This window comes from Drosophila novamexicana, unplaced genomic scaffold (genome assembly GCF_003285875.2).
Source record: "Drosophila novamexicana strain 15010-1031.04,08,12 unplaced genomic scaffold, DnovRS2.1 tig00001292-arrow-arrow-pilon, whole genome shotgun sequence".
Classification (NCBI taxonomy): domain Eukaryota; kingdom Metazoa; phylum Arthropoda; class Insecta; order Diptera; family Drosophilidae; genus Drosophila; species Drosophila novamexicana.
Window position 1 is genome coordinate 121,612 of NW_020824848.1, and position 20,889 is coordinate 142,500.

General features: G+C 42.6%; 3 protein-coding genes across 4 annotated transcripts in view; 2 read left to right on the top strand and 1 right to left on the bottom strand.

Annotated features, from left to right (window-relative positions):
• Positions 1-8,520, bottom strand: part of LOC115766952 (mucin-5AC) — a 33,962-nt gene extending 25,442 nt beyond the window's left edge. The window contains exon 1 of one of the 2 annotated variants that reach the window (XM_030711039.1): positions 8,329-8,520. The gene's annotated coding sequence lies outside the window, so the exon portion shown is untranslated. Of the gene's footprint in view, positions 1-1,570; positions 2,191-8,328 lie in introns of those variants that run through there. The other variant, XM_030711040.1, reaches the window with a different exon arrangement.
• A 17-nt stretch (positions 8,521-8,537) lies between these two features.
• Positions 8,538-10,645, top strand: LOC115766954 (nose resistant to fluoxetine protein 6). Its single transcript, XM_030711041.1, has 4 exons — positions 8,538-9,434; positions 9,490-9,855; positions 9,921-10,464; positions 10,520-10,645. The coding sequence occupies exons 1-4, from the start codon at positions 8,560-8,562 to the stop codon at positions 10,643-10,645; spliced, it is 1,911 nt and encodes a 636-aa protein (XP_030566901.1). The 5' UTR covers positions 8,538-8,559.
• A 593-nt stretch (positions 10,646-11,238) lies between these two features.
• Positions 11,239-20,889, top strand: part of LOC115766976 (beta-1,3-galactosyltransferase 1) — a 17,718-nt gene continuing 8,067 nt past the window's right edge. The window contains exon 1 of the mRNA XM_030711071.1: positions 11,239-11,598. The gene's annotated coding sequence lies outside the window, so the exon portion shown is untranslated. The remainder of the gene's footprint in view (positions 11,599-20,889) is intronic.

A 20,889-nucleotide genomic window follows, 5' to 3' on the forward strand; every position in this document is an offset into this window, starting at 1 on the left:
CTTAACTAATAGGCACGACCCCTGACCTTTGGCCAACGCATTAGCAAATGCTCCAGTTAGGCGCTAAAAAAACAGCCACAACAGCAAGAAACGGTGGCAATTGGCAAATTAGAATGGCCCAGAAGTCGAACCAATTGTTGGCCTGGCAACTGGTCCGTGCAGATCGAGACGGAGGTCAGCCGGAAAAACATGAAAAATGCAGCCGCGAACGCCATTAAAATGTTTACAGTCATAAAAAAAACAAGCAACAATAATCATAAAAAAAAACAACAACAACAACAACAACAACAACAATAAAAACAATAAAAACAGCAACAAATGCAAAAAACCTGTTTCAGCAACAAGTGCAACTTACTAAAGTCCCCATGCCCATTGCAGGTTGGACACATGGCCACAAAACGCAATCAGTGCACGCAGTGGTTCGAATCCACCACGAAAACAATTCAAATTGTAAGAGTTGTGAGTTCTTAGTAAGCATAACATGTTATTAAATCCTAGTTAGAACAAGTTGGTTACCAAAGAACACAATTTAGCTATTTGATTCTCCTGCACATCCTAAACTGGGATTTGAACCAGCGACCAGCAAATTGTAAGAGTTGTAAGTTCTACTTAGAACTTACATAACATGTTATTAAATCCTAGTTGGAGCAGATTAGTTTCCAAAGAACATAATTTAACTATTTGATTCTCCTGCACATCCTAAACTCGGATTTGAACCTGCGACCAGCAAATTGTAAGAGTTGTGAGTTCTAAGTGGGCATAACATGTTATTAAATCCTAGTTAGAGCAGGTTAGTTCACAAAGAACATAATTTTACTTTATGATTCTCCTGCACATTCTAAACTGGGATTTGAACCTGCAACCAGCAAATTGAAAGAGTTGTGAGTTCTAAGTGGGCATAACATGTTATTAAATCCTAGTTAGAACAAGTTAGTTCCTTAAGAGCACAATTTAACTATTTGATTCTCCTGCACATCCTAAACTGGGATTCGAACCAGCGACCAGCAAATTGAAAGAGTTGTGAGTTCTAAATCCTAGATAGAGCAGGTTAGTTCCCAAAGAACATAATTTTACTCTATGATTCTCCTGCACATCCTAAACTGGAAATCGAACCAGCGACCAGCATTCACTGCAAGCACTTATCTAATTAACAGAGTATTTTCTATCGTATTTTATATATTTTCACTGGTTTTAGTCTATTGACCCACTGTGCAATGTGTGCGCTTTAACAGTTGGTTTTTCTTGAAACCTTGTGGGCACTGTCTGCATTTTCCGCTGTTCTTTTTTGTCTGCCTTATGGATGACTGTTTGCATTTTGCACTCCTGTTTTAAAGTTCAAAGGTGCCTGTTTTGCAGCTATTTTTTTTTTGGTTTTCTGTTGGCGTGAGAACCAAAAAAACCGCACAGTTTGTTGCGGTTTTAGATACAAGCTAGATACAGGTTGAGATGCAGATACAGCTACAGCTACAGATACAGGTGCAGGTAAGTGAGATCGACAAAATGTATGTTTGCCTGTCAGTTGAACAAAGTATTTATGACCCATAAAGTCATACGAAATTTGTTGTCTTACTTTAGCGGCCATTTGTGGATGCGCAAAAGGTGTTCAAAACAATGCCGCCAGGTGCAGTAGCATTTCGGGTTCCGGGGGCTGTGATTAGAACTTTAGCCTTTTTTTTTCAACCTTTTTTTTCACCTTTTTTTTATTCTTCTTTTGTTTTTGTTTAAATACTACGCCGAGCTTTCGCGCTAGTCTGCTCGCGCGAGCGAGCGGGACGGCAACAGGCCTTAGCTGCGCGCGGCGTTGCCAATTTAGCTAGTTTCTAGCTAGTTCTGGCTATTGTCAGCCGTAAGCAGTTGTAATTTTAAACTGATTTAGCTGTTTTCAACATTGGCTTCGGCTACTTTTTGTCGTTTGGCAACACTGGCTACACAATTTTCGGCGTTTCGTAATTGCATTTCCATGCTTTGCGCGCGTCTCGTGATATTTATTATTATAAACTGCAAACTTTTGGCGTTATTTGTGCCACATTTCACTTGAATTTATTGCATTTGATTTCATTTTCGTTTCGTTTCGTTTCGTACACGCTTTATTTTTTTTTCATTTATGCGTTTGACCCGCTTTAAAGCTTTGCCAAAAAACAATAACAACAGCTGCTGCAGCTTCTGCTTCTGCTTGTTGTTTACTTTGAATTTCGTTGTATTCTGTGCGCAGAAAAAAAAACTAGTTAGCTGTTTTGAATTTTTCTTTTGCACTTGCTTTTTGTTGTCGTTTTTCAAACACCAACACACAGACACGCGCACACACAGGCACACGCACACTTGACTAAAATATTTTCATGAATTTCGTGAATTTTTCAGTTGCGCGCGCGCGTTTAGCACCCACGTCTTGTTATTGTTGCTCTCTTCGCACTGCCTCTCTCTCGCTCACGCTCTCTCTCTCTTTCTCTTTCTTACTATCAACCGCTGCGGTTGGGGGGCGGCGGTAGGCGTTGAAAATGAAGCAGCGTGCGTTTCACGTTTCGAACTGTTGGCCACAAGCTGCGCGAGACGACTGAGCGCCAGCAGGTGCGCTGCTCTGCGCAGCGCGTCGCGCTGAGCTTTGAGCGGGCTTTAAAGCTTCTTTGTTACGCTCATTTCTAACTGTCAAGCAGTTTGCCAGGTTAACAGCGCAACGCCACCTGGCGACTTTGTATTGCAATGAAAGCTCACGATCAGTTGGGTTTGAGAATGAATAAACTTCATTTAAAATACGAATCTTGAATATAACGAAAGGCATTTGCTTAAAGTTTTATGAATTGATCATTAGCATATGATAAATATAAAATATATTTGCATTTGTAGATTAAAAATACAGCTACTTCACTTTGCTGTAGGAATAAATCTTTATTAATAGGCTCGAGGCTCCAGCTTTTTAATGTGAGACATTATTATTTGTCTAGTTGTTAACTTGACTTTAAGTAATGAAAATAATTTTTAGATTAACTTAGATAATGGGGAGGGACAGAGCTAATATCCAAAAGGGTCTGAGCGTAAGCAGGGAATTATTGGATTGCCAACACCGTCTGTGGACCCTACTTGAACTCATGAGAATCGCAAAGAAAGGCGATATTTAAAAATGTGCCGTTTTCAAAATTTCAAACGCGGATATCACAAGACAGTTTTATTTGTATGTAAATAAATAACTTAATTTGGTACACATCCCACTTTATATAATGTATACTCGATATATTTTCGCCCCCATAGAAAGCCGCAAGTGAATCTATAGATTTATCGGCGTCATCAACGCGCCATTGACAACATCTATCAAACATGCCAAAAGAAATATCGCATTTTGGGCGTGGGTTTTGAGCACTTTGATTTATGCAAGGGTCTCTCGCACACATCGAAGACTATTAAATCGGCACAGGTACAAATTTAAGTGAGGTGCGTGCCGCCGCCGTCGCCTAATACCGATCGGAATTGAGTTCGACTCATTACGAAAGCGCCGCCCGAAAAGACTCGGACACTAGTCTAGGGGCAGGGGAGAGGGAGAGTGGCAGGGGAGAGGCAGAGCGGAGACGGGGCACTTTTTGTTGATCTTGAGAGGGAATACCAATTGTTGATTTATCTCTCGACAGCTGCTGCTGCTACTGCTGACGTCGACGTCGCCGCGACTGCGGCTGCGGCTGCGACGGCGACGGCGACTTACTGACCAAGTTTATAAAACTTTGGGCCAAAATGCAAGCGTCGCACAGTTGCTTCCAAAACGTTGCACGTCGCGTAGCCCTCGAAAAAAAAGAAGTATATATATATACAATATATAGAAGCGAGAAGGGGGAACACGAAAATTTTGGTCGGTCGGTCGAGAGCTGGAAGCAGCGCAATAAACGGGTTGCAGGGCCCAGGGCCAGGCCTGGCCGGAGAGCAGCTTTATCGGCCACGAGCTGAACGAAAACGAAAGTCGGGCACAAAACAAGATACAAATACAATTATAAATATAATAAAAAAAGTTAAAAAAAAAGCACACGGATCTGGAGATCTCTTGCGCTGTGATGCCTCCATAAAATGATTTAACAGCCGGAATTTACGTGAAAAAAGAAAGAAAAACAAAGAAAAATAAGTCGAAAAAATCACGAAAATAACAGAAGAGTAAGTGCTGCAAAGTGTTCTCAGTGTTCAGTGTTTAACAAGTGCCAAAAAAGTTGTTAATTGATTTCTGTTTAGCTCTCAGCTCGATATCTTCTGCTTGAGTCAATATTATGTAAGACAACATGACTCTCCCCCCCCCCTACTCTCAAGCCCCCTCTCTCTCTCTCTCTTACAACATCTGCCCAGCTGCAAGAAGCGCCCCCCCTTGGACTCAAATTATGCAAAAGCCAAACAAAACGCGCTGAGGAAAGCGGAATGCAAACGCGTTAACTATGCAAATTATATTATTTTTTTTCTCGTTTATTTATTTTTTTTGTGGTTGGAATCTTCAGCTCAGTTTCAGCCCGCGACCTTAGTCAATGCCAGCTGATTTTCCCTGCCAGCAAATTATTCTCGGTCAAGCAACATGCCCTCCCTCTCTCTCTCTCTCTATCTCTCGGCCCTTCCCTCTCTCTCTCTCTCTCGCTCGCACTTGCTGTAATAAGCAATAAACTTGGAATTATTACGTGTGGCGCTCGACTTGAGCCCAAAGCGAAAACGAAAGCCCAACAGGGAGACCTGCTCCGAGTGCGAGTCTGTGTCAGTGTTGAAAATATAGCTATTTAATAGCTGAAATTAGCTATTATATGTGTATATATGCAAATGTGGCCAATTTAGCTGCTTAATAGCTAAAATTGGCTTTTATCCGCGTTCGAGTCTGAGTCAATGCTGCCATTTTCTAGCTGCATTTAGCTATTTTAACGCCTACTTCGTTTTCAATTATGAATCAATTTTATCAATTTAGATACTTTATAGTTATATTTGGCTATTAATAGCTGAGTTTAACTATGGACACTCGGAGAAGGCTCCGAGTTAAAATCTGGGTTGTCAATTAACCTATTTTCTAGCTAAATTTGGCAATTATCACTCCAACTACCAATTCAAGTTTGAGTCGGAGTTAGGGGCTGAGTCAGTGTTGGCGATTTAACTATTTTCTAGCTAAATTTGTCGTTTATCAATACTACTCCAAGTTCGAGTCTGAGTCAGTGTTATCAAATGAAGTATTTTGTAGCTAAATTTGGCTATTAACACTCCTACTCCGAGTATGTGGCTAGTCCTAGTTCGAGTCTGAGTCAGTTTTGTCAATTAGAGACCCGAGATCGGTTCTGAGTAAGTGTTGTCAATGAAGCCGTTTTCTAACTACATTTTGTAATACGATTTAGCTACTTTTCAGCAGCGACATTTGCCAACACTGGCGTCAGTGTGGTCAGTTAACAAATGCGCTCAAAAATCAGCTCAAAACTTGTCGTTGGTGTTGGCGGCGGGACTCGTCATTGTAGTCGTTGTTTTTGTTATTTTTCAATTGAACCTTAGTCGTTGCGTTGTTATCGAAATTGGGTTGAGTTTGATTTGCTTGAATACCCTGTGACCATTTAAAATGGGTAACAAATGGGTATATCGGCAGTTGTGCAAGTTTAAGACCATTTCATACAGACAAATATGTGAGTTCGACGATCCTAAGGTTAAGAATGAGTTTACCTATTTACGATAGTTCTAGACACTTGCCCAAAATCGATAAATATCGATACATACAGAAAATTTCTCAGTTATAAATATAGCTAATCCTCTTATATGTACGTTAAATATACTTAAGCTCTAGACCCTTTTCCAAAATCGATAAATATCGATTTTTACAGAAATAGGCTTAATAAATTATATAAAATTTTTGTATATATAGCTGCGCTTCTTATATATATTCGTTATATAGAAGCTAGCTATATTTGTACGATAACTCTAGCCATTTGCCCAGAATCGATAATTATCTATCGATTCGTAACAGGCTTGAATGGCATCAAAAATCGAACAATAAAAGGTATCGAAGATGGAAAGAGAGCACAACCTCTGCATATATCTATAGGCTACAGGGTATTTACTAGTCAGTCAGCCTCAATTGTCGCACTCTTAATTGTTTTTGTTTTGCTTTAGCTTTGTTTATCTTATGGTTGCGTTCCAAAAACTTTTACTACGTTTCGTTGATGGGTTTGTGAAAGAGCCAATAAATATTTATATGCATATCTATTTAAACAAAAATGCCATGAAATAAAACAAAAATTATGATTAATGCAAATGGAGTGTTAATTGTTGCATAACTTGCGAGCAAAAGTGTGAAAGGCGGCGGCTCAAGCGGCGTATGCGCAATATTCTAATTAGCCGCAGCGCGTGAAAAGTAGCTAGAAATAGCATTTAAAAAGGCTAGATTTGTTGCATCTTGTGAGCTAAATTTGAATTGTTTTCTTTTACATTTTTATTACAACACAGTTGACTTGGTTGATATTTCGCCAAGCCTGGTTGGGTCCTCAGGCTTTATTAAATTGGAATTCTCTTTGGTTTGCTTTCAGCTTGCATGCGACTCTCTAAAAGCTGTTGTCCAAATAATTAGCTAAGTTCACAAAGTTAAATTGAAAAGATTACAAGCTGCGACGACGACCTTCAAGCTGGCCAAAAACTAATCAGGTTAGGCAAACAATAAGCCGAGAGACTGACGTGCCTAATCACAATAACAAATAAAGCAAGGTTAGCGCCAGAGTCAAGCAACATGGAGCTCTGGCACACCTTCTGGCTGCTGGCATTGCTGGGCGTTGCCAAGGGCGTGGCCAACAACCAGAGCTCCGCATCCGACTGGCAGCAGCAGCAGCAGCAGCAGCAGAAATTGCAGTTTTATCAGCAACACCTGAACGACTCGCTGCTGGAGCAGCTGCCCGACCTTGATGCGGCCACCTCGCGCGGCGGCCATTTGCTGGAGCCGCATCTGACACGCACCTCGGTCATCTTTGGCCTGACCAAGGTGCTCAACGGGAGCAATGCGAGCGCCGTATGCCAGTCGCAGCTGCGGCAGGTGCAGCGCGGCATACTCAGCAAACAGCCCTGGGCCATGAAAGGTGAGTGTGACCAACTATTTATGCGAAACTAGAAACGAGTACCCGGCGTTGTCAGGGTCGAATGAACTAATTTTTACAAGCTAGTGTTTTATTTTTCCCATTTAACGGACCTTTTATAAACCTCGTCTTGGTAGACACTTTGGGAAACTAAAAGAAAGCTTAAGTAGAAAAGTTCAGCTTCGTAGCTTGTATGATTTGGCCAAATCAACACCAATCAGTCTGACAATCAGTCAATCAATAAGTCAATCAATTGCGTCGTTTTACACACAAAGCTGACTAACTGATGGTTAAGTTGTGAGAGTTAAGCAGCTTCGATTTTCACTAACGTGAAAACTAAGAAATCATTCCACCCATAAAGGTGGAAAATGAGTGAAAAACTGTAGAATGACACTTTTTCCATTGTTTAACTATAAATAGAGAAAATATATCAGACATATTTCTCGCTTTTCAATCCTTGACTCGCTCAAAGCCGGGTAATACCCGCAATTACACATTGATGTCTATGCATTCAAGTTTATATAACTTATGCTAAATCTTCACTGTAGTTAGACGTCTGAGCATCCGCATTAATAATGCAAACACTCACGATTAGGTGACTAGTTGTCAATAAGCATCAAAAACAAATCTATTGACAAAATATGCAACTGTTTGGTTAGTGTTTGGTTACAATTAATAGAAAGACCCATGACTCAATCTAAAACACGTGCCTGCCACAAGAGAACGCAGCTTTAACAATACGCAAACCGGTTTTGAGCTGTGCCGGTTCGAACCTGGAATTAAAATTTGGCCAACTTGACGCGGGAGAGCCGAATCAGTTGCCCAAAAAACAGGCGAGCATAAAGTGGTCGACCAACCCAAGTCTGTTTACTAAAAGAGGAATAAAGCTGTTTCAAATCTTGAAGCCATTTTCAATTATTTGTTAAGCGATTGAGCCGAGCCTTGTAAAACCAAGCTGCTTCAAAATTGATCGGACCTAAGATCAACGAGCCTACCGAACATGCTGGTTCAAACTATTTGTGTTCACGAGAAGCGGAAGAATGCTGGTTCAAATCTTGCAAGCATTTCTAATTTTTATTTGTTTAGTAATTGAGTTGAGCCTCAAGTCGAATCAGATGCCCAAAAAACTTGCGAGCCTGAAGCCGACTAATCAAGCAACTCGGTTTACTATAAGAGAAAGAACGCTGGTTCAAATCGCGCGGCAATTTGCAATGATTTTGTTTAGATTGAGCCGAGACTCAAGAAGAACTAGATGCTCCAAAAACGATCGGACAAATGAACTTACCGGACATGCTGGTTCAAACCGCTTTTGTTGACTAAATGCGGTAGCTCGCCGGTTCAAATCCTGCAGCAATTTCCAATGATTTGTTTAGTTATTCAACAAAGCCTCAGTCCGAATTAGTTGCTCCGAAAAACGAACAAGTCAAATATTAACCAATCAGCCTTGCTGGTTCAAACCACATTTGTTGACGGTTCAAAGCCTGCAGCAATTTCCACTCATTTTTTTGCGTATAAAATGATTCAATTTCCATGCCCGTTTCTTGCAGTGCTCGACGCATCCGGCACAAAGCCCTCTGGCTTTATTTACGGACAAAACTATTGGCTGGGCAGCCGGGAGGCGTGCAAGGGCGTCCAGCGTCCGGTGGGCATAACATTGTCGAAGAACTTTGAGCGTGTGATGCACCATGGGCTGATCACACAGCAGTCGCCGTTCGAGATGGACTATCGTGTGATCTATCTGCGTCACAATTCGCCGTGGCAGGTGGAGATCAAGCTGATGTCCGAGCAGATCATACACATTGGCCTGTGCCTGCCCAGGGCGTGCACATCGGGCGAGGTGAAACAGCTGGCCGGTGAGTATGTCTCGCGCGGCATGTTCGCCGATAACGACATCTTCGACATACGGCCGGAGGTGCTCTACATGAAGGATCTGCAGCTGCGCGATGTCTTCTATCGGCGCTCCAGCTTCCGGCTGCTTGTGGCCTGCGTCCTGGCCACGGCCGGACTTATGCTCTGTGCCCAACAGCTGCTGGCGGCCAAGAAGCTGCCGCCAGCTGGTGAGGATCTTGGCCTGGCGCCAGCCGAATCTGAGCTCTGGCGTGCTCTGCACGCGCTGCTCCGCTGGCAAAAGCTCCAGCAGCTGGTCAGCTGCTACGATCTGCCCGGCAACTGGGCTAAGATCTTTGCGGTGCGCGATAACAACGCACGCGAGATACCCGTAATGAACGGGCTGCGTTCCGTGTGCGCCATTTGGATCATGATCTTCCATGTGGTGTGGTTCATGTACTTCACCGTGCACAACAAAACCGTGCTCATCACCTACGCGGAGCAGGCGTTCTTCCAGTACGTCTCCTCGGCGCCGCTGCTGGTCGATGTTTTCTTTACCATCAGGTGGGTTTAGATCCCCGACGTAATCCTTCTTTAATCTTCCTTCTTCTGCTTTCAGTGGCTTCCTGCAAACGTACAACTTTCTGCGCAACGCGGCGCAGCTGGACGCAGTGCGTCGCAATGGCTGGCTCAAGAATCTCCGGCTCTTTGGCAAGCTGCTCTTCCACCGATATCTGCGCCTGGGTCCACTCTATCTCGTGGTGATGGCCTCGGTGGATCTGGTTTATGCCTACATTGGCGACACTTCGGTTTATCACATCAACGAACGCTTCGACGAGATGTGCTCCAGGCACTGGTGGCGCAATCTCCTTTTCATACAGAATCTCTTCGACCATCGCGACATGTGCGCCAACTGGAGCTGGTCCCTCGCCTGCGAGATGCAGTTCTTCATACTGGCCAACGTTTTGCTCTTCCTTTATGCCAAGTAAGGTTGAGGAATCAGTTGTTCCAGAATATTATCTACAAGCACTTGGCCTTCTTCCTTTGCAGGCATCCCAGGCTGACAAAGGGTTTGGTGGCGGCGGCTCTGGTGTCCACCATCACGTGGTCCTATGCCATCGGACTGAGCATTAGGTTTCAGCTGTCGTTCGATGCGGCCTTTGCCACCGGCACGGAGATTTACACATCGCCCTTTGTACGCATTCTGCCCTACATTCTGGGCGCGATCACGGCCTGGTCGCTGCTCGAATGGCGTCCGCAGCTGGCGCTGAGCGAGCTGAGGGAACGCTGCGCCTGGCACCTGGCGCTGCTCGTCTTCTTCGCGTGCATCTACTCGACGATCCGGCGGGATCTGGGCCCGCTGCTGGCCATATCGCTGTTCGTGCTGGGCAGGCTCTTCTTCTCGCTGAGCGTCTGCTGGATGATTGCGGGCAGCGCGCAGGGGCGCGGCGTCTGGTGGTCGCGGCTGCTGGAGGCCAAGGGCTTCCAGCACGTCAGCCGGCTGTCCTATGCCATCTATCTGCTGAATCCCCTGGTGATTGCCCTCTTCTACAGCCTGACCAGCGCCAGCACGCACGCGGATCCCTTCATGCTGGTGCGTTATATGAAATTTCCATCAAAAATGTATATTAAAATATGTTATTTTGCAGTGCGTGGTCAGCTGTGGCTTCGCGGTCATCGTTTATTTGGCCTCCATCGTTTTCTCGCTGGCCTTTGAGCTGCCCTACAGCAATTTGTCCAGCCTCTTGCTGGGACGTAAAGCGAAAAGTGCCTGAAAGATGCCTATTGTTAGTTTTAATTATAAGTGTATAACGCCTGCATATTAAATTGTGATCGCTTCCATGTACAACTCACTTTATCACTAGCCTATATTTAGTTGTATTATATTTGTAAATATATTTCAAGAACAAAAACACACACCGAAAACACATTTCAATAAGCGGGATAATGTTGACTGGAAACTTGCTGGTATATTTTAGGGCACATTTTTTTTGGTATTTTTGGCTTATATATTAGGGCACATTTTGCAGCGGGCTGTTTTACAGCAAACTTTTTGGTCTTTTTTAGCGTCATAGCGCACACCTTTGTTGTTAGTATTTTTAGCGCAAAGCCGTCATATTATGCACGGATAAATATCATAAACATTTAACATGTGTAGAAACAACAGTTTATTAAGTTACACTACACTACTACACTCTCGTTCAAAATACATAGTTTGATTTAGCACCGGGAAAATATTATTGTGCAAGGCAGTCTATCGATATATCGATAGCACATTATCGAGCCTCAAACATTGGGAAGCGCGTGCGTGTCGACGCGCTCGCTCTCTTTCACTTTCTCTCGCGTCTGCCGTTTGGCGTTAAATTGTTTAAATTTTTTTAATGCATGCGTATGTGTGCGAACTAAGGTAACACCGAACTCAGTGGTGCGCCGGCTGCTCCAAGAGATAGTACGCACGTCTCAAGCGCGGATAAAAAGAGCGGACAAAAGTGAAGCGCGTGCGCCACAAAAGTTAAATTTCTGCTTTCTGCAATATATTGTGAAAATTACGCGCGCGGTTTGTTTCTCGTATTGCAATTAGCAGTTAATAAACGTGTACACAAAAAGATGCCAATAAAATACAAGCATATAGTGACAAAGTGATTCAAAGCAACAATAGAAAATGTGAAAATTTCCATTTGCCGAGCCAAAGCGACGCGCAGCATTCAGCATCAAACGGAGCATCCTTGTGAGTGTCCCTCTATGTGTGTGCGTGTGTGTTGGTGTGAGCGCTTGTGTATGCGTGTGTGTGCGTGCGTGCGTGCGTGCTCCACCCTCACAGCAGCCGCCTTGAAATATTTACATGTACATATATATATTGCAAATTCCAATTTGCAAAGTGCAATGTGCTCAAAATGATACTAAAAACGTGTTGCCTGAATTAATTCCTTGTGCTCAATCAAATATAAATTGACTATTGTTGCTATAAAATAATATGTGTGCGTAAAACAATTCAAACTGCAGCGCTACAGCAACAAGAGTAAAAAGCGCAGTTGCCTTGTTGCACACGTCCTGCACAGGGCATTATGATTTTGTCACTCAACTCGTAACGCACGGGCAAGATGACTTCTGTGTTGCCTTGAATATAAACATTGTTGTCAAAACGAAATTCACGAAAGTGTTTAACGCATATGTGAAAGTTTAAAATATGTGCACTTTGTAAGCAGTGTATTGCTTAGTCGGTTGGAGCCAACTGCAATTTGTGTTCTTCGTTGCCTTTCGTCCTTTCTTATCTGCGATGCCCCGAAAGCGGCTGTCAATCTGCCCTCTCTCTCACTCTCTCTCCCGTTCTGTCGCTGTGTGTGTGTGTGTGGGCGGCCGTCACTTAATGTGCGAATAAAAAAAAAAGCGCCACGGCAACAACAGCGGCGTCTGCGGCAGCGACGTCGCAGCCAAACGGTTAAAAAAGCTCCAATGCGCCATTAAGTGTGAGATGTAAATTATAAATTTAATTACGCGTGAAAATGATGTTTAAATTCATTTTAATATGCACATATACATATATGCTAGGTGTATGCATATATGCGCGCATTGCTTATATTCTATTTTTATAGAACTGGCTGCCACCTGTACCCTGCCACCGTCGCCCGCTGCGAAGGTGTCGCCGCTTCTTATCAGCAACGTAAGCATCATCGAACAGCATTGTTGTGCCCGCCGCCGCTCTGCCAGCGTTTGTCTCTCTTACACCCACACTCTCGCTAACTGCTTGCTATGCTCAGTGTTGCCAGCTTTTTGGGCCGCGAAAAAGAGCTATAAGAAGTACGCTATGTTTGCACACCGAAGATGAAATACTCTTGCATAGAACATATTTAGAAGAACATGATGTAGCAGACCAAAAAACTTGTTAATGTTTTATTTATTATTATTCCCATTTTATTCCTGTTAGTTGTCTTGTAACTATTCAGTTTGCCATCAGCCGAAAAAGGCCAGATTTGGCGGCATTAAAAGAGTAAGTGGCAACACTGGCAATGCTTCATATGTCGCTTTTGGCACATTCTCTTTAGCTGGCGTAATTGTTGTTGCTGCTGCTGTTCAATTTGTTTTATTTGCGGAATTTCATTGGCGGCTGCTTCTGCTTCCTCTGCTACTGCGCGCTGGCTTCCTTTTGGCACTTCAACTTTGGTAGCTTTGCATGTCGCGTCGCCGTCGCGTCGGTGCTCGCCTTATGGGGCTGACCTTGAACAAGTTCAGCTGCTAAGGCACAGACGCTGGCAGCACTGGCGACAGTGGCGCGCATTGTTGTTCTTTTTGTTGTTGTTGTTTGTTGCTGCCGCAGCCTTGGCCTTGGCTGCACACTGTCGCCAAATGTTTACTTAACACACACACGCACACGCTCACGTGTTCTTAGTGTGTGTAAGTACATATGTACATACACACATACATATATATTTACTTCGCAATAAGCAAATGCATATCAATTAATATTTTTAAAAGCGCTGCTGACGTTGACGTTGACGCTTTCTCCCATCACGTGTTCAAACGCTGCTCAGCAGCTTCCGTGTAAAGCTTCCGCTTGAGCTCCCCCACCCCCCCAGTTACTCTTTCCATAAAGTTGGGCGCGCTAATTGCCCTCTCTCTCTCTCTGTCACTCTTTTTTTGAATTTGCTATATCTATGTGCATGTGTGTGTGTGTATTTCAATATTGCAATTGCACAATTTGTTTATTTGCTTTGATTCTGCTGAGAACACACATTAAAAACATGTTCTACAGATAGCTGTTCGTACATTGAACCCCAAAGCAAAGCAACTGCTGCTGGTGACGTCACAATGTCTCGGCTTTCTATTTCGCTCAGTTTACGTTCAGTTAACGCACACTCTCCTGCGCGAATGACTCATGTCTGAAAACTGGGCACACTCACACGCACACATACAGGCGCGCAGTCTGCTGCCTGTTGCTGCTGCTGTTCGGCTACCAATCAGCAGCAGCTCTAACGGCACTTATCAGCGCCTCTGTTAAAGCTCCTGTTCGCTGAGGGGTACCGCTATTTTCGGGTAATTAACAAATGTTTTCTTTCCCGGCAATTGCTAGTCTGGCAGTTACAAGCTTTTAGAGTCAATTGGAGCTTTAAGTAAATACACATTTTAAGCACAACTAAGTCTGATAACAACAATTAACACATTGACAGCTGTATTTATTCGGACGTCACAACTGAAGGTCTTATCACTTTCCGAGGAAATATGCCAAGGCTAATGCTGGCATTTGAAATATATGCATATATCTTAATCGGAGTAACATATTAGTGTCAAGCGGATCAGACTGGGGGGCCACTATCGCTATATATAAAACTGTCTTGACTGATTGATTGATTGACTGACTGATTGATTGATTGACTAACTGATTGGATTTCGGCAATATCCACCCGTATGTGTTGGAAAATACCGAAAAACGTTTGTATGAAAGTACTATATCATACAGCTCTATAGGAAAAATCGGTTAAAAAAGAGTTATTGTTGTTTTTCAAACTAATTTACAAACAAGTTTTCTCAATTTTCCCCGCATTTGTGTAATTCTAGCCGTAAATCTAAGCGTGCCATATTTTGTTTATAATTTTTTTACTGTGCTTGTTCACTTAATCTATCCACTCATAAAAGTCTTAAGTTAATAACATTTATAAGCTGCCTAAAGTACTCGCGAATTCAGGCATTCAGTTTATGGTTTGTTTAATCTATAAACTTGAACAAATATCTAAATATCTATATGCCACATACATATGTGTGTGTGTGTGTGTGTGTTCATATGGACTATTTTGTGTTTTTACTATCATCATATTGAACTACCTGTTGTACAATTTATACGCATTGAAAGTGCGTGGAATGGGGTCTACTGGGACGGAGTAAATTTAACGGAAAAGTGCAAATGACTTTTGAGATCTTATAAAGTATATATCTTCGAGTTCTTTGGGGTACATTCTGGCTACAGGGTATCTGCAAGTCGACTATATTATGGTCGCTCGTGTACATTCGATCTCATAAAGATTATATATATATGCTCGATTTGGAATACATTTGAATAGAAATATATTCCCTTATATTTGAGCACAGGGTATCTCCAGGTCGACTATATTTCTTTCTGGTTTAATTTGTGTGCATTTGCGAGGTTTTATTCGTCTGCCGCGGCTAAGCTTTATATGGCGGGTAAACAAGAGACACAAATAGTTGCCCCCCTGTAAGCTAATCCCAGACATTTCCATATATTACAATTATATATAAAACAGTTGCACAACTAATAGAGCTGTGTGTGGAAAGCCTGATGCTTGGGTAACCAGAAGCGGAAAATGGCATTATCACCTGAGTTATTAGCCAATTGATAAACGAGCTGTTGACTCAGCGCTTGGCATTTCAAATGCGTCCCGACCAGTCACAGACAGAGCTGGAATTCGGGGTCTCAGACTCGTGAGGCTACTCTTCATAAATATGTACACGAATCAAGGGCCACGCCCAGAATTTGAACAGCCGCCTGTTATTCTTATGGTGCGTGCATGAGGCACATTTCGGGAGCTGAAGAGGGGTGCGAGGTGCAGGGGATCCGCTGGTCATTGGCCCATTTTTGCTGGAACTTGTGAGCGGCGACAGCCGTGAAAATGTAAACAAAATGCGCGTAATTAAATTTTCATAAGCAGCCAAAGGACAAGGAAATGTTTTCATATTTTATTTAGCAGCAACTTGGGCGTGCCCCACGCTATCCCAGTCACAATTTACCATACTCTGTAAATGCATATATATATATGTATGTATATATGTTTAATATTTTCTTCTAGGTGCTGCCACTTTTTAATTGGCAATTTGCGACGACGTTCGCTGTCAATCAAGGCAAAAGCATTTGTCAGCTGACTAGGTTCCACTTTGTACCACCCTCTCCCGCTCTATCTATCTCCCCCCCTCTCTCTCTTTGCTTCACTAACTATCTTGTTTATATCCTGCACCCATCTATGTATGTAAATATATAAAACTGTTTGTTCCGACTGACTTATTAATGACTTATCCCTCCAAGCTAGGAAGCGTTCATTTTTACTAAAGCTTCCCTTTGCTTTCAAAGAGAAGGAAGAGAGAAAATAACGTGGTCAAAATTGAAGAAATAGCGTCTACGTCATAAGCCTGCGAGGTTAGGTTTCTGAGCGTTGAACTAATAAGCGAAAGGTTGCCGGTTCAAATCCAGCTAAAATTTGTTCCTTTTACACTTGTTTATTCCATTTATTGCTCACAAAGAATACAAGAGGCTCTAGTCGGTAGTTTCCCTACCTACGATACCCTGAACCCCTCCTCTACCAACACGTTTGCTTTAGTAATAATGCCTAAAAATTAAAAAAGCATTAAAGAAACTTGATATAGATAATATTCAAGAAGTTGCATGTCTAATTTGAAGACTTTAGCTCTTAAAACCTAAGAGATTGGCTAAAAAAAACAGGATTTCGACATTGATTTTTATCGAAACGTGGCAAGTTATCGATTATCGATTATCGGAAACAGACGGACCTGGCTGGATCGACTCGACTTTTGATGCTGATCAAGAATATATTTACTTAGTGGAGTCGAAGACGCCTCCCTCTGCCTGTTACATACATTTGCACAAATACAGTATACCCATTTTACCCATTTTTAATGGGTATAAAAACAAATAGAAAGAAAGTCGAAGACGCCTCCCTCTGCCTGTTACATACATTTGCACAAATACAGTATACCCATTTTACCCATTTTTAATGGGTATAAAAACAAATAGAAAGAAAGAGTGCAAAATGAATGTCGTTTGAGCGAGCGGCTTTAGCACCATCAAGACGAAAAGTTTTGCTACAATTCGTCCCATCAATATTATTCATTATTTATAGTCAAAAGCAAGGGAAATACAAAACACACCTGATATAGGTTTTCAGTTGAGCAAAAGTCTGTAGGAAAATGAAGAAATTATAAGCCACTTCGCATGAAAAGTATATATGATATGGAATCTGGAATTCCTATACAATATAAAGCATGCTGCAACGAATATTTCTGCTGAATTCACGCTTTCAGTAAATAAGCGATACAAAGCGCCGGAAACAGGGTATCTCAAGGTCTTGTTTTGCCTTTTCTTAGACTTTATCTGAGCTCTAGTGGAAACTTTGCAGCTTGAATTCACTTTCGTTAGCGATACGAGCATGTGGGGCAGGAAACTGAAGCTGCCACATAAGTGGAAATCTGCTCAGCTCTATGACGCACACTTAAATGCGACTGTGTGTATGTGTGTGCGTGTGTGTGTGTGTCACAATGCTGGCAGATTGCATCCGACGTCTTAACAAGTTTGCGGCCCCTGCCTGCTGCTTGTTGCGCCCACACAATTGCAGATCCAGAAAAATAACATAGATACGAACACTCGACACATCCGGTGCACAGCTGGCGGACAGACGGGCGGACGGGCGGACTGCCTGGCTGGCTGTCTGGCAATATTATTTTGCATTTTTATTTGTTATTTGTTGAGCGCTTAAAAAGTGGCTGCCCAAGCGCCACGCGACAAAGTTGCGCCTCAGAATACGCGCAGCGGGAGGCGGGGCGAAGCGTGTTGCATTGCATGTTGTAATTGCGGCATGTTAACGAGCAGGAAAACAAGATATATGTATATTCACGCCCTTATTTGTGTTGTTTCCTTTGTAAAAGGAATGGCTGGTAAATATCTATATATAGTTAGTTGTTATATGGGATTGGAATTGGGTAACCAAGCACAGCTCAAAATTGAAAGCTGCAACTTTTTGACAAATTCCACGTAGTTGGGTGGAAAATGTGTGAAATACAGTTTCAGGGGGTGTGGATGGACACGTGATGAGCAGATGTAGACATATTGAGCTACAGCTAGAGCATGTCTGAGCTGAAATCTTAAGCATTGGACTTAGGTAGATACCCCTCTTGTTTAGATAAAATGATCCCTATAGTCGCATTCCGCCCAAGAGAGTTTTCACCGTCTTTTCAGGGTATGGCTTCTATAAGAAGAATCACCACAAAAATTGAGTTTCTGCATGAGAAGACCATTAATTATAACACATATGTCCCTCTACTGTTATTTGTCAGGGGTATTTAGCTGGATTTTTGAATGGTCTACTCCTAACTTGTCAATATCCACTTCCACTTCCACTATCGGAAAATGCGTGAAATGAGGTTCGTTTTGTATTGATTTCCTAACTTGTTCCGGCTAAAAGCAGCTATCTTTGTATACGATGCCCGACTTTACATTTTCTTATTTTATTAGTGCTCAATTGTTAAATATCACACGAGTTTCCCCCCCATATTCCACGTTATGAGCTCGGATTCGAAGGGCGGGGCAGAACTGTTGATGCGTTGGTGCCGCCGTTCGCACTGGGCCCGTTGATGGCATCGGCGCTTAGGGTCGCTGCCAGAGTGCTTGGAGATTCTGGTATGTCGATGCGCATGCGTATTGTGGTGCCAGAGTCCGGCTCCAGATGCCCGGCGTTGCGCGGCAGCAGTCTAAGCAACACGGTCACATGGCCGCCATGCACCAGCACTCGGGCCGGGCGCGGCGTCGCCTCGGTCTGCTGGCCACTCGAACGTTGTCTTCCATTCAGCCGACGACGCCGATACAGCTCCTGGGCCTCGCGGCGAACCATCTCGATATTGGGACGCAGATACTCGGCGCGTGAGCTCCTCATCTGTGCCGCTCGGCGCGAGCCCCGCCGGCGCTCCTCGGCCGCTCGCTCGCCCGGCGTTGCGCGTGGCTCCTCAATCTCAATCGGGTCAATATGGGACGAACCGGAGGACATGTTTAAGTTTCTTGTTGTTGTGCTTTTTGAATATTTCTACCAAAGGGATATGTTTTTATATTGTAGCTAGTGTTGTTTTCTAATAAATTGTATTATCAGCTCGAGTTACGAGTTTGTCTGATTTCTATGTTGAATCCGATTTTCGGTTATGTAGAGAAAATTTAAAGCTTAAGGCAAAGGTAACTTGAGTCTCATTGTTGAGTTATTTCAGCTCTTAGGCTGCCCAATTAAGTTGCCAATTAGATTTCGCTTTCGTTTTCCGCTTGCTTAATGGAGTTGCCAAATTCCGTTTGATTTCTATTCGTTTTCAATACCCATTCGCAAGTATCGATAAATGTCGATGTTGATTTTCATATTGTGCCGATAAGTATCGATTTTTAGATATGAAATTTGGAAAATATGTTCTCTTGTGCCATAGATAGATTGAGTTTACAATTTGTTTATAGTATTGATAAATAGCATATCCCAAAAATGATAAGAGAATAAAGAATCGGTAGATTATCTTTCCCATTGCGCCGCACGTTGGAAAAACTGTTTTTGAAAAGCAGAGCTAAGCTTTTTGGTCTGAGTATCTGTGTATGTACACATACTTTCAAATTGTATCAAGGGTATTTGTAAGTCTAGCATTTAACACTACAGCTTCGGCTCGATTTCGCTTTTAACGCAGCTCTAAACTAGTAGCTACCTACCTATATATATATGAATGAATATAGCTATAGATACTTATATTTATATATATATGATATTACAGCTTGTTGCAGTTGTTTTCGCTTTCGCGAGTTACGAGAGCTCTTCGAGTGGCAATAGTTGTGCAAATAAATAAATAAACATGTTTATTAATCTCATGTGTGCTCAAATAAACAAACATGTGTGTGCCTGTGTGTGTCTAGTCGGAGAGGTGCTAAACACATATCCAGCCAGAATTTATAACAATTACATTGGCACACACACAAACACACACAGGTAGCAACACATCATAACAAAATGCTATTGAGAAAATCCCATGAAAATGCTCGCACACTTGTTTACCCTGCATTCTGGGCAAGTGTGCCTGGCCTTTTGGCCAGCAGCCAACTTATTTTTGCCAACCTGCTGCCTGCTGAGTGAGTGAAAGCCATTTATAAACCAGAGGGACAGTCAGTGGGGAGGGGTAGGTGAAGGGGGGGAAAGCCTCGATAAACAATAGACGACAACAACGGCAACAACAAAATTGTTGCCCCTCAAAAACTGCAGCGATATAATCTAACCTTCGACTTGAAATAGGAAAAAACATCGCTTGGCGTCGGTTTTTTCTGTTGTTTTCTTTTTTATCGAGTGCAAAATGCATAAATTGCAAAAGGAGCGAAAAATTCCAATGCCAATTCCGACGGGCAGGCAGCCCAAATTCATGCCAAGTCCAGGCTCGAACATTTGGGCCCAATCGTGGGCCAAATGTCTGGCCCGAGCCTGCTGTCTCCCTCTCCCACCCCTCTCACTCTAGAGTACTTTGTTGTTGCATAGTTAATCTATAGCTAAAAACTGCACTGCTACAAAGTGGAATGTGTTTCCTTTCTACACTGAGTTTCGTCAGTTTGGCAACACTTGAATTGGCAAATTTTTAACAAAAGCTGCGCTGCGTTTCGTTTAAAAATGTAAAAACCAGGCCAATCGCTTGCAAATCTCTTTTGAAAATTGCCACGAAATTAATTAAATTATTAAGTCACGCTATAGTCTGGAAATCTTTAGAATTTTTGCCTTTGAACAACCTCCACTCCCTCTCTCTCTCTCTCTCTCTCTACATTGGAAGCGCCTTCTCTATCGGGCCATCTTTCTTGGCACTGCAATTTGTCGCTTGCAAAGGTCAAAGTCTGCGGGTTTGTAATTCATGTTTATGCCCAGACAAAGAGTTTTATAAATTTGTCATAATTGGAATAGTTCGGTTGAATAATGTCAGACACGTCTTTTTGAAGTCGCTCAAATCGGAACGATTTACTGGCATTCTAAACAAGTTCCCTATTCAGATTATATTTGTGATAGTTGGGGCTTGCAGCTCAAGGAATATGAAGGCAGATCTTCAAATAATATGCATAACATATAATATAGACAATTTATGAACTTCTTATAGAGTTTTGTTATCAATTGGCATTTAAAAAAAAAAAACAATTCTAAGCATTGACGAAGTTTCCCTGAACTGGTTAAGATTTCCAATCTATGCTATAGCTCATCGCGAGTACGAAAAGATATATCTTTACCAGATCAGA

Bases quoted from the DNA above. Each gene is read 5' to 3' on its own strand.
- LOC115766954 (XM_030711041.1), top strand. From the start codon at position 8,560: ATGATTCAATTTCCATGCCCGTTTCTTGCAGTGCTCGACGCATCCGGC. The intron at 9,856-9,920 runs GTAAGGTTGAGG...CTTCCTTTGCAG, and splicing joins TTGCTCTTCCTTTATGCCAA to GCATCCCAGGCTGACAAAGG. The intron at 10,465-10,519 runs GTGCGTTATATG...GTTATTTTGCAG, and splicing joins ACGCGGATCCCTTCATGCTG to TGCGTGGTCAGCTGTGGCTT.